Genomic DNA, 14,610 nt, shown 5'->3' with positions numbered 1-14,610 from the left:
ACTACAGGAATGAGTCGTTTTCGTAGTGCCGGACTAGTTATTTTGTAGTGGAGGACTGTCTCTACAAGTAGAATAATTTTCAGCTTATTTTTATTTCTCTAAAAGATATAATTTTAGAGTTGAATTAAATAAAAAAATACTGGTGGTAGGGCTTCTATATCTTAGAGTCCGCCTGGGTAAATTAGGTTACCAATGTCTATTTCTGTTACTAAGCAACAGTGTGTAGTCATTGATGTGTTCCGAATTAAAGAACATTGTAGCCAGTGTAACTACTGGACATAATAAGACTTAACATCTTATGTTATGGAGAGGGCAGTGGAATATCTATCAATACTTTGCGAATTAAGGATGGTGTTTCTACTGTTTATGGGGGGTCGTATCACTTACCATCAAGCGAACAGCATGCTCGTCTCGTCATTCAAAGTAATAAAAAAATAATAATATTGACGAATGAAATTTATTAATTGCTACAAGGTTATGAAATTAGTGTCTCAGCTTTTAGTCGAGTTAAAAAATATTCTCTAGTTGCATTACTGTCTACCTATCAAAGATATATTTCATTTTAGAACTACATACTAGACTAATTATATAATTGAACAACCATTATTATAAACAAATTGCTCAAAAATCTATTAAGGTATTACAAAAAATATAAATCCCCACGATTTTTTTATACTCATCAAATAATCCAACGCTATCGTAATCACCTAGTTCCCCAATATTTAACCTTGATCGTAAATGTAAGAAAACCGAATAAGATTTCAAAGGTCGGGTTCGATTTTCCTTTGGATAATAACAGATTGGTCTTAGGGGATCCATTTCCTCTGTACGTTTGTAAGTGTATACTCTCAAAGCAAATTTTTTGATAGCGCTACGTTGAAGTCGTGTTATATCAAAGCTCGTGGGATTTTGTTGCGTGATTATGAAGAGTGATCTTAAACGTATTATATGCGATAAAAGGTCTTCTTGTGAAAGATATTAAGGTTTGAAATCGTTAATGGCATGGTCCTTGCTGGCATATAGTTTTGTACTCAGCCACAAAAGCTGCTGACAAAATTCCAAATTTTAAAACGCCTCTACAGATACTTAGGTCAAAATATTATTTTTTTATCTAAAATAACGTAAGCCATATAGAATTCATTTTAGTCAAGGAAACACGATTATAGATACAGACACTTGGCTACACTTTGCTAGTGGTAGGATATATTTTATGTCCGCCCGGATAGCGACCACCGCACACAAGGTATTAAAACCCGCCATAGTGGGCCACGTAAGTGTGTCGCGTTCCGGGATCAACCTGTGTATATCTGGTTCGAACAGGCCAGCACAATTGTGTCGACTGCCGAGGGGTAATCATCGTCAGTCGACTTTCTATTGGATCTCACTCCGAACTATGCCGTGGCAGTGTAAAAAAAACACAAGAGTTTAAAGAGAATTTAAAATATTATACATTCACAAGTAACTTTGCTCAAGCCAACAATTGTAAAGAAAGCAACATGTTTATTTCAAGTTTTAGAATCGATAGTGTCAATTTACTTAATTAATTGCTTTCTATAAGCAATTATTCTGAACACTTCATTCAAGAACATAATAGTTCTTTAGATAAGTGCAACAAGTAAATAACTTTGATAATTAGTGCTTTCTTTAATAGATAAAAACTGCATTCATAGAATACAATAAGTATTTATTAGTCTTTACATTTAATAATATTGTAACAAGGTTATTTTTGTATATTATAGACTAGTTGTGCTGCGGTTTCGCCCGCGTGGAAATCAGAGTGTCACAAAGTTTTTCCCGCATAAATACTGACCCACGGCATTTTTTACAGCCACGCGACCTCTTCAACAATAATCGTTATATTTCGGTCAATTTACATAAAACCGTAATGTACTATTAACCTTAACTTTCTTCAAGAATTACACTATCTTTTAATGAAAACCGTATAAAAACCCTTTCAATAGATTGTGTGAAAATAGTTCACATACAGACAGCTTTTGCAGACTTTGTTTTATATTTTTGTATATTAGAAATATTGAACTAAAACTAATATGGGGGTATATAGAGTTATAGAAGCCAACACAATGATTTTTAGAATTATTGTCTGTCTGTCTGTATGTTTGTACACGCATCACGCAAAAACTACTGCATGGTATTTAATGCAGTTTTCACCGATGTATTGCTAGACGTCTAACTTAAAATATACTCATTTCATCCGGGATAATATAAAGGTATTTTATTCCGGAATTGTCAAGTATATTAGAATAACAATTCCAAAGACATGATGATAAGAGTGCTTACATATCATATGGAAATTTATTTCTCTTCAGGTTTGCCAGGACGATCGAATCATAGTAGATGTGGAAAATGACTTGATGACTGAAGGCACGACAGTTCACTGGCACGGGCAGCATCAGAGAGGGACTCCGTATATGGACGGCACGCCGTACGTCACGCAGTGTCCAATATTACCTGAGACTACTTTTAGGTAAGAATTATAAATCGATTGCTGGCAACCTTATTGACTTACCGCCATTTTTAAAAAGAACGCAATCGCTTTTTTGATTTAGCTCATAAATGGACCAGTGGATATTTTGACATACAAACGAGTTATTTTGATAAGTTCATTCTTGGAATCCAATTGTAGATTGCGATCGTTGTTTAAAAACGGTTCTTAAGCGACAATTTATGACTTATATTTAGACTTTGCAGTCTTCATGGTTACGGGCGTTGTTGGTCATCCGCAAAGTCAAAGTTACAATATCTACCTACATTTTTTAATTTAATAGTTTTTCAAATTTAGTCTGTTGATGGTCCGATCTTTTGTTTTAATTAGGTACCCAGGCCTTTAAATTTAATCTAATTTTAATTTTTAAGATCACCAATTCACATAATCATATTGAAGGGTGCATTAAGTTTGGTATTTGCGTCTTTTGTTTTAATTTCGTCTTTAATAATTACTAAATTAATTTTTTGTTAATCAAGCTTGTACTTGTCACTTAATTTGTATTCACTTCTATTTGGATTCTGAATAGCCAATAGATCCACTGTAATGTGGTAGATCTCTCATATTATGTGAAAATCCGCCTGAGTAGGTACCACCGCAATATTTTTCTATGCCGCCAAGCAGCAGTGTGTACTGTGTAGTCACTGTTGTGTTCCGATTTGAAGGACATTGTAGCCAGTGTAACTACTGGACATAATAAGGCTTAATACCTCATGTGACCATGTCTCAGGAAGGCAAGCGTAGTGGAATACCAATCAATAATTTGTAATTCAAGGTGTTGGATGGTGTTTTCTCTTTATGGGCGGTCGTATTGCTTACCATCAGGCGAACGGCAAGCTTGTATTGATATTCAAAGCAATAAATAAAAAAAATATTTAGATTATTATTGTCAGTAATCTGTTTTATGTATAAATAAATAAATTTGATAATATATAATGTGCGGTAACCAGATCCTCAAAATTTAATGTTTTTTCGTTTCCAGGTATCAATTCACCGCAAGGCACTCTGGCACGCATTTCTGGCACTCTCACTCCGGCATGCAGAGGGCTGACGGTGCTGCTGGGGCGTTTATAATACGGAAACCCAAGTCCCAAGAGCCTTATGAGTCTCTGTATGACTATGACAGGTAAATATAGCAATAACCAGAAGGAGTAGGTTAATTAATTAATTGGTTTCTCAAAACAGGCTCAGCCTAATTTGAGAATCTCTGGCAATTTTTTCTGTACCTTTCTTATATTTAAACTAGCTGACCCGACAGGCGTTGTCCCGTCTTAACTATGAATTTGCAGCGCGCATTCTGTCGATCGCTGACAGTTATTTTAAACAATTGACAGTTATATAAAATTAATATTGTCGTTAAGTTTTCTTAGTTTTTCTAATTTTCTGCGCAATCTTTTGAATTGTTTCTTTCATAAGAACCTTCTCCAGACAATAACAAACACAACAAAAAAAATAGTGAAATCGGTCCAGCCGTTCACGCGTGATGGCGTGACCAAGGGAAATAGGGATTCATTTTTATATATATAGATTTTTTCTTTTTCTCATTTAATTTTTCAAATGTTTCTAACAGGCTGGCATAATTGTTTTCGCAGGCGTAGGATAATTATCCACAGAGACTATCTGGACTCCACTTTATGTAGTATCTACATACCAGTGGCGAGGATTCATATAACCCGCTTCCTACCAACATCCCTTTATGTAGAGTTTATGTAGAATCTAATTATCATTAGAATGATTTGTAGTCCGCATTTATGCATATTAGTCTCTGTATGTATGTTGGGTTCCGTTTTGGAAAACTTCACCCTTCACCATTGGTACTTACCTTCGAGTGCAGTAACGGCGCTTTGCCGGGTCCTATAAAAAATATGTTGAAAGGCATTAGGCAAACTTAGTTCAGTGCTAGGGCTTTATAATTTAAAATTGTGGGATATGCAGGACCATGATTCCGTTCGCCCCATTGTTGGTCCCCTCTGAGGAGTGTTCGGTTTTTTTATTACTCATTGATTAGTTCTTGGTCGACCATGCTGGCCTAGTGCGGATTGGAAGAATTCACACAACCTCAAAATTCTTATACAGATATCAGGTATGCAGGTTTCCTCACGTTATTTTCCCTCACCGTGAAAGCAAGCGATAATTCACAAAAACTCACAAAACTTTAGAAAAGTCAGAGCTTCGAGCTCTTGGGGTTTTTTTTGTATTGAATCCCGCAATCAATACCGGGGCAAACCTCCGAATGGGATACTGGAATCCCCCGTCTTAGCGACTTCAGGGACCTGGAGGAAAGTTGAGAGGGGATATCTGGAGAAGGAAGAGTAGAGGAAGAAGGAACCCTTTTAGGATGGGTGTAGGGAAAAAGCCAGGAATTATTCACGAGCACTTATAGGGCTCAATGGGAATTGGAACCATGAGGTATACACACTTAACTGTGCCTACAGTCGCGGCAAATGTCCCCCCGTGCATGGACGTGCATTTAGTGTGGAGAACGAGCGCACAAGAATTGCCTCGGGGGAAAGCCCTTGGGTTTTGAACCTGCAACCTTCGAATCGACAACACCTTACATTCCCAACAATCGCCGCTTTAATTGAGATTTTGAACCTGGAGACTTCGTATCGGCAGTACCTCCCATTCAGAACTAGACTATCGCCGCTTTAATTGAGATTCAGTATAGCTGGTTTAAACTGTATCCAGTCTTTTACATACTACTTTACTAATAAAAGAGCTATTGAAAATTTGTTTCTACATTCGTTCAGTTTGTCGTTCTAAATTCGATTTACGTATCGTTCTTGAACAGTTTAAACTTTTTCATTCGATCTAGCGTTTCGATTTGGATTTAATTCGAGTTTCGAACACAGTTTAAAGTTTGTTAGGTTTTGTATTAGAACCTGATTCATGATGTTAAAGGAAATGTTATCTGCCATTAAGTTATTAGGATTCATTTTCAATAATCAGGTAAAAACAATCAGTCAATTATTACAACCTGATTGAATATAAATGTCAAATATTTTTTCTATTTTATTCATGCAGCTGTCATTTTTAATTGGTATAATATTGGCTGCATCATACTCATATTATAAATGCGTAAGTTTGTGAGGATGTATATATGTTTGTTCATCTTTCACAAAAAAACTATTGAACGGATTTGGATGAAACTTTACAGTAATATTGGTTATACATCAGATAAACACATAGGCTACAACTTACAAAAAATTATCCCGGAAAACACCTTCAAGCGGGCGAAGCGAGCAAAAGCTAGTATGCTATAAAATGCAAAACATATGACTGCTTTGGTGGCGGAGTTATAATGTGGTATAATGCACGCTGTGTAAGTATAAGTGATATTGAGTATTCTGCTCAATATTAGCCTGGAAATCTTAAATTTGTACACGACAAATTCCCGCCTTCTATCATCATGGGAAGAAATAAACTTGTCGAAAAGAAATTCACTTACATTTAATTTCACCTCTGCCTCAAAATAGTGATGGTAAAATAATACTGTCTCCTTGCAGATCAGACCACGTGATGATAGTGACCGACTGGATCCATCAGCTGGCCGTGGGGATGTTCACCGACCACCACCACTCTTCAGGGGATAACAAGCCACCGACACTTCTCATCAACGGCGTGGGACGCTTCAAGATCTTCAATAATGATACTGAGAAACCGGTGTACATGAAGGCTGCTAGGTTTAATGTTGAACAGGTGAGATTTTTATGCGTGCAAGGCAAAATGACCCCAAAGCACCTGATGGTAAGTGGATTTGAATAGAATGTCGACTGACAAGAGATGATTATCCCTCGAGAGTCGACATAATTATGCCGGCCAGTCGGAACCGGATATACATAGGCTGATTCCGTAACGTAAATGAAGTGGGGTCCAATATAATGGCGACTGATGAGATGGGTGCAGTTTATAGTAATACGTGTGATGTGTGTAAAAACATAAAGACAGTCAAAAATTCTAAAAACTGTTATTCTAACTTCTGTTCCCCTAAAAGACCCTAAGTCTTTTTCAATATCTTTAATGTATGGACATCGGCTTTTTAATTTTTTTTTGTAAAAAAAACACACATCACGCATTTATCCCCGAAGGGGTATGCAGAGGTGTAACCAGAACACCCACTTTTCGCTAAGTGTGTTGCGTCCTATGATGTGATAGGGAGCGAGCTTATCGGCATATCGGGCACAAATTTCAGACTTTGGGTATACTGAGCAAAAAACCCCAAATATCACTGCCCGGACCGGGATTCGAACCCAGGACCTCAGAGCGCTGTCTTACCGCGCATGTAGTACAACTACGCCACCGAAGCTCTCTAGTTACTATAATAATTTTATTAGTTAATATAAAGTATTCGAGAAATATGTACAGTGAAATAAAATAATACATTATTTCGGCAAAAGTCCAAATTATATTACAATCTCGCTTGAATCATCTTTACTCGAATCAACGAAAGAAAATATTTTAAAAAGTTACCCACAATAATATAATTTCATAAATACATTACGCACAAATTTAAGAACAAAAGCGAACTTTCCTTTTGCGCTCTAAAATGTTTTTGTCCTGAAGCATTACGAACCGCAAAGAGAGTCATGTAACGTTTATTGGATTGTGTGCTTTGTCCTCAGGGTTATAGGTACCGTTTTCGCGTGATCAACGCGGAGTTTCTTAACTGCCCTATAGAAATGTCTGTGGACGGACACAACATAACAGTCATTGCTTCGGACGGCTACGACCTGGAACCTATTACTGGTAAGAGATTGTTTTGTACTTTACTTTCGATACGTTGCTTTCAAAAATGCTGCTTCTACACTCACACTTGGTTTTAAATTGATGACAATATCGGAATTTATATTAAAAATTTAACAATCATTTATTTATTGCACTTCATATATATTGTGTAAAGGCGGACTTAATGCCAGATGCATTCTGTACCAGTTAACCTGAAATGGCGCAGAGATAAATATAGTGGGTATACGTTAATACATTTAAGATGTTACCAACATTTAATTCATTGACTTACTATTATTGGTTATAATAAAATTATTGTATTTATGTGAAACGAAGAATGGTTCGGTTTCGGCCGATGAAAAGCCTTTCCTGTAACAAAAGTCTCTAAAATACGATATGACGCTAGCGTCCTCTATTAAGAAATGCAGAAAAAAACATTATTTACTAGGGAAATAATTACCAAGAAAGTAAGTAGCCTGTGTTTATTCAAAACATGGTTTACCCGTATGCCAAATTTCAACCAAATCAATTATTTACGTAATTATTTTGCGACTTAAACATTTCGGTTCATAATAAACTACCTGTAAATAATATTTTTTCCTTCTGCCGTAATAAAAGCTAATCTAAGACAATACCTTTTATCCCTAAAATCTATGTTCCTAGCAATTTCTCCTAGGCGCGTTCTAGCATTGCGAATAGAATATTCACGAGTAGTACATGGATTTAAACATATATACTATACCCGTAAAGTTCTTTATTCAAATCTGATCAAGATTTAAATACTTTAATACTATATTACACTACAAAAGTAACGTTCTTTATTTAAATTTGAGCGGGATTTAAACACGTTAATAGTATATTACACTATAACAGTTCTTTATTCAAATCAACAAATTTAAAAGGTAAAATGCGAAAATTTCGCAAATTAAATTCAGCATTCGCAATGTGAGCGTTAACAAAGCGAAAAAATATACGAATAAAGGCTAATTGAAACTCGTGTCGTCTCGTTATGATATGCAAAACAGTGAATTTGTCGACTTCCCTGTACGGATGACGTCGGCTTAGTTTTAGGGCTGTCAGTTTAAGTGTTTGTTTCCTCTAAGATTGTTTTTATTTGGGTTAAGAAAAAGTTTAAAATAAATTATAATTATTGATTTTGAGTGAAGAATTGTTTTAAAACTACCAAAGGTCGTAAAGGATATGACGCGGATACATGCCTAATTAAATATTACGCAGAGATTTGTTCTATTATTATTTTTATTTATTGGTTTGAATGACGAGACGAGCTTGCCGTTCGCCTGATGGTAAGCGATACGACCGTCCATAAACAGTAGAAACTACACACTGCTGCTTGGCGACAGTGTGTAGTGTGTGCCTACCCAGGCGGACTCTCACATATGAGAGACCTACCACCTTAAGTAAGTGATGAAAGAACTGACTTGCTTGGCCATGCCAGGCCACCATACATCCCAGCAGAATATTATAATAGTTAATAGTAATAAATAACCGACTAAATTGATTATAGGGAGTTATACTCGGACTGTATTCCATAAAGTACGGCTATCGATTAACCCCCTTATTCATAGACGTGTTTTATCTAAGGACGGAGCATTGCTGTGATAACAAGTCTGTTTCTCAACTTTGTTTATCTGACAGCCTAGATTCAATTTGTATCTCAATATTAATCAATCACAACGGCCCTATGTCTACGCACTGCGCATTCTGTCATGCCGAAAGCACTGAGAAACAGACTTGTTATCACAGCAATGCTCCGTCTTTCGATAAAAAACGTCTATGAATAAGCGGATATATCTTTTGATTCGTGAATCCAGAGTTGAGTTGCATGGGATTTGAATTTATGCGCTACAATATAGCTATATAATTGTCCCCAATTATACAAAAGGACGGTAGGAATACGGTGAAATATCAGTGTATGAGTTGTACTCCAAACTTTAAATTAATATTTCATGACTACGAAGTAATATTAAAATCATAAAGTTATATTTAAATTATTTCCCAGTGCCAACCCTAGTTTTAATACCGTATGTCCACTTTTAAATATTGAAATATTCCGACGAAGTTTCTGAGAAACTGGATTCACCATTTGAATTATCAATATTTCAAATAAAATTTTCTAAGTTGCATTGAATTTTTAAACTAGGTTTTGAATTAAAAATATAAAATTTTTAAATTATTGTTCTGTTTTTATTTTCGAAATAACGAATTGTATTTTATTTTGTTTCACACGTGTTTAAGTTTTATTGGGCCAGGTTGCTAGTGGTATGATGTATTTTATATCCGTGATAACCACCACTGTACACAAGGTGTTAAAACCCGCCATAGTGGCCCACGTAGTGAGTCGCGTTCAGGGATCAGCCTGTGTATATCCAGTTCCAACAGGCCGGCATAATTGTGTCGACTGCCGAGGGGTAATCATCTCTCGTCAGTCGGCATTCTATTGGACCCCACTCCACTTACCATCAGGTGTAGGTGGGATAATATGCCATGCATGTATGGAAAAAATCCAACAGACATACAGAAGTATTTTTGTCATATATGTATGAAAGAAACCCAACAGACATAGAGAAGTATTAAAAAATAAAGAAATAAGCCAAAATATAACTAGCCTATTTCGCGATGTCTGAGGAAACGCTTGGGATAGAATACAATAATATCAACCCTATATTATATACTGTCGCACTGCTGGGGACGGGGTCCTTAACTATTGAGAGAGATGAGACTACGCTGGCCGAAGGCGGATTGGCAGACTTCTTTTTTCAAAATTCTTATAATAAATTTCTGATGTATGCAGGTTTCCTCATTATGTTTTCCTTCACCGTTATAGCAAGCGATAATTCACAAAGTATACACGCATAACTTAAGAAAAGTTAGAGAAGAAGAGAGAGGCCTTAGGTTTTAAAACTGCGGACATTCGTCTTGGCAGTTAGTTCCACTGCTGACTATCACCAAATGAAGTATAAGGTGACCAAATACAGAAGTCATTCTACCATTTAAAAAGTAAACAAAAGAAAACTATATACTATAATTTTTACTTGAAAAGTAAAACGTTCATGTATTAATTTAATTAAATTTATATTCTATGTTATTGTACATAATGCGTATAGTGCAATGAAGCAGAACGCTGTAACAAATAGAAAACCGCCGTCACAATGAATAATTTCACATTAGCGCTCGTTTTACATTAATTTTAACGCAAAACGCGCGAAAAGCGTTTACCATAAAGTTTCGGGGATTTTAAAATTACGACGCAGTGCGCGGTTAGTGCGTTATAGCACAGTTTATTACAGAAGGGTTGAATGAGATATTACTGTTATATTTTTGAATTATAATGGAGTTATCAATAAACTATCATTTAGAGCAATGTTTAACCGCCTTAATAACAGAAGTATGCCAAATGTAGCATGCTGGTTGGTTGAACGCTGTTCCTTTTTCGAATATCGTGACGTCTTTTCATTTCATCGAGTTTCAAATCACAACGATTCTAAAGAAGTTTCACTTCGAAACAACTGTATACATGTGACATTACAGCCAGTGTAACTACTGGACATAATAAGACTTAACATCTCATGATTCGGGATAGCGAGCGCAGTGGAATACCAAACAATACTTTGTAATTCTAGGTATTGGATGGTATTTCTACTGTTTATGGAGGGTCGTATCGCTTACCATCAGGCGAACGAGAAGCTCGTCTTATCGTCTTATTTGCTTGACCATCAATTAGCATTTAATATCTCTGGGTATAGCAAGTCACAACATTGTATAAATAATAAGGTGTTGCTATTGGCAGAGTTGAAAACTTTACTGAGTAAATTACGTAGAAAGAAAATAAGAAAGACCCAAGTATCAATTTTCCCGATACAGAATTCGAACTTGGGACCTTAGCGCTGTAGTCGTACACATTACAACTACGCCATTGGCGCTGTCGGTATAATAATGAATAACGGAGTGAGTACTCTGTACAATGCTGTACTATGAGCCTTACATACATTGCATGCGAGATTTCATGATTTCCATGAGGCTGAAATGTTATTACCGTCGCAATGACTGCACAGTACAATGATTGTAGAAATAAACTGATTGAACGTATTGTTTTTGCGCGAAACTGTTGATGTTTCGTATTGTTATTTTTGTCAGATGTTTGAAAGGAAGAAATTAGTATGTACCTGGTGTTTGGTGACATTCGGGTTGACGACTAAAATCTAAGCTGATTAGTTCAGGTTACCTCGCGTAGAACATAGCTTCAATCAAAATCAATTTGTTTACTAAAATCATGGTATAAATTATAATGTTAAATATCATGTACATCATTTTTCTCCGTTTCAACGTCATGCAAAATTTTATATACGTACTTAAAATTCAAAAAGCTTTTCTTTGTGAATTATCGCTTGGTTTAACGGTGAAGGAAAACATCGCAAACCTGAGAAGCTCTCTATATTAATTTCAAAGGTATGTGACGTCTACCAATCAGTGCCGGATTTATGTTTTTTCTGAGTGTAGGCCACTTTTTTTCCGCCGCCCAATGTAGATAGGTTTATGTATGTATGTAGGTTTCTAAAATACTTAATAATTTTCCATTTGTTTGTATTATGGAAGGCACTAAAGTTAAGTAAACGAATGATTAATTAAATCGAGTGAGCGTCCTCTGAAATCTGCCGCGCCTAAGAGACTGCCGCCCACAGGCCGCGGCCTATACAGCCTATTTACAAATCCAGGACTGCTGACCAATACTCACTAGGTCAGCGTGTTGGCGTCAAGCGGCAATAGCCTAGTTGGTTGTGGAACGGACTGCCGAGACGAATGTCCGCAGGTTCAAATCCCAAGGGCACACACTTCTGACTTTACTAAAAATTATGTGTGTATTCTTTGTGAATTTTCGTTTGTTTTAACGGTGAAGGAAAACATCGTGAGAAAACCTGCATACCTGACAAATTCTCCATAATAATTTTGAGGGTGTGTGAAGTCTACCAATCCGCACTAGACCAGCGAGGTGGACTAAGGCCTAATCCTTCTCAGTAGTAGAGAAGACTCCTTTCCAGCAAGTTAAAGTAAAATGAAGACTTGCGAAACGTCGGGAGAAAATAATAATATAAATAATCGCGATAAAATAGTTTTATTTCAACAATATGTAATATACAAAATGGCAAATACTATAGGTACTATTATTTGAATATTTGATACGGAAAACATGATTTCCAGAGCAAAATTCTCTATTTAATAAAGTTTTTGTGTCAGTTCTTCTAAGAGTAAGCTAGTGAAATAAATTGTCGCCCTCTTTACGGCCATGTTCTAAGTAAATCTGCTTTTCCCGTAACATTCAATTTTCTCAGAGACATAAGGAAGTACCCGTGTATGTAGATTTTAATGCAAATAGCTTTCGGAGCCAATCTAGAATTTTCGATGAATAAAAATTGTATTTTCGTATGTTATATTGGAACGCAGCCATCACTCTATTGTTTGTGGTTAAATTAAAATTTAAAAAAGATAATAGGGTTCATGTAGGACAATATAACCTCCTTAATGGCGTAAATTTACATTATAATATAACATAAAATACCGAAAAAAATAGATTCCGTTGCGGGTGTCACTATTAGATTTAGATAAAACTAGTAAATACGATATATTATTGGCTGTATATACTAAATTTAGATGTAGGCTGAATATTAAACAAACTTTTTATATAGCATAAAAAATATTCCTCAGTATTTATTTGATATTTAAAAAAATATTATAACTTTTACATACGCTTCGAAATTTAAAAAATAAATAAAATTTTTTCGTACGCTGAAACATATAAAGTATTTGATATTTGAAAATATATTTATCTATAGCATTCAACCGTTTTATAATCTTGTAGGGCCGAAGTCCAATTATAATTTATTTTAAATGCACTCGAGCGGTCCCGTAAAGACAGACTTCGCACACTTGAGCCTTTACTCGGCGGCCAACTTTTTCAATTTCCTGCGATAGGAAAAATTTTAAATTCCGATCTCGTATTTATATGCGCATAACACGTCTTTGTGGTTTGGTCTGTTTTAAACCGTCAGAATTGTAAAATTAGTTTGTGAGTAATGCCGAAAGGTTGGTTTTATTTGAAAATCTGAGAGGATATTATAGGTCTATAGACAAAAATCTATATAAATAATAATCAATGTTTGTCCTGTATGCCTTGCAAAACCATTGATCAAATTGTGATGAAACTTTGGTACAGTGTCATGGGACAGCTCGTGTGGGTACTGGCCTGAAAAATCAATACATAAATTTTCTTTGAACTTCTTTTATGGAACTTTTTACTTTAATGAATAAAAAACATTTTACTAAACATATTATACTACCAATCATTTTTTTTATTTTATTTATTTGTTATATTCTTTATTTCTTTTACTTCACGTGGTATTGCAGCGCATGCCGGCTACAGCTAGTATATATACATATATTATATTATATATACATTTAATATACTTTGATTTGATTACGTAGAACATAGTTACTCTTACATGAAAAATAACATTAAAAAAAATCCTAAAAATAAAGTGAAATATCAAAATAATAAAGTGAAAACAACACAAGAACTTTCACCATTCGAAACAGCTTCGCCGAGTTTATAATTTATAAATTAGTACAAGTATCCCAACTTTTCTATTATATTTAGAATTAACGTTTATTCCCAAGCGAGAAGGATCACAGGGACTTTTATCACAAAGATAATCTTGTTAGATAAGATAGGCGCTTCGGAGTAAAGAAATCCCCTTACTGGAAGCGTTCTCTACGTAGTGGTATTAGGAATTAATTAGTTCCACAATCCTTAATAAAGATTAGGGGAGTTATCCAGAAAATCGGTTGGTATTAATAATCGATTTTAATCTTTGTTCTTTATTTAAAAATTTGCGATTATGAGTCTCTTGTAACCTATTGAGTTCTTTTTTTAAATATTTTCTTAATTTGTATGTTGAAAGAATCAGGCCAAATCGGTCACACAGACTCCGAGCTGATATTGAGTAGAAAAATCACTTTGCCTATCCTGGGACTGGAACCCAAGAACCGAGGGCGGTGTCTTGGTGTCAGCTTTCATATAAGACTACTCGGTCGTTCGACACTTCAGTCCTCCCATGGTCACGAAGACTGCAAAGTCTTCGAAATGTTAAGAGAAAAGTAACCCCCTTATTCATAGACGTTATTTATGTAAGGACGAAGCATTTCTGTAATAACAAGTCTGTTTCTCAGCTTTGTTTATCTGACAGCCAACTAGATTTAAGTTGTATCTAGTTGGCTGTCATAACGGCCCTATGTCTGTGCACTGCGAAGGCTGCCATGCCGTCAGCACTGAGAAACAGACTTGTTATCACAGCAATGCTCCATCCTTG

The 14,610-nt window shown here is 35.5% G+C and overlaps 1 protein-coding gene across 3 annotated transcripts in view; it reads left to right on the top strand.

The window, feature by feature from the left end:
- Window positions 1-14,610, top strand: part of LOC115452912 (laccase-4) — a 102,539-nt gene that overhangs the window by 69,273 nt on the left and 18,656 nt on the right. For all 3 annotated transcript variants that reach the window (XM_037444420.1, XM_037444416.1, XM_037444429.1), the window contains exons 4-7: window positions 2,328-2,485; window positions 3,486-3,629; window positions 6,010-6,202; window positions 7,126-7,249. In XM_037444420.1, coding sequence (XP_037300317.1) covers window positions 2,328-2,485; window positions 3,486-3,629; window positions 6,010-6,202; window positions 7,126-7,249 — 619 coding nt within the window. The remainder of the gene's footprint in view (window positions 1-2,327; window positions 2,486-3,485; window positions 3,630-6,009; window positions 6,203-7,125; window positions 7,250-14,610) is intronic.

This window comes from Manduca sexta, chromosome 5 (genome assembly GCF_014839805.1).
Source record: "Manduca sexta isolate Smith_Timp_Sample1 chromosome 5, JHU_Msex_v1.0, whole genome shotgun sequence".
In the NCBI taxonomy this organism is placed as follows: Eukaryota; Metazoa; Arthropoda; class Insecta; order Lepidoptera; family Sphingidae; genus Manduca; species Manduca sexta.
The sequence above is the reverse complement of the archived record's forward strand: the minus strand, read 5'-3'. Positions and strand labels throughout refer to the sequence as shown.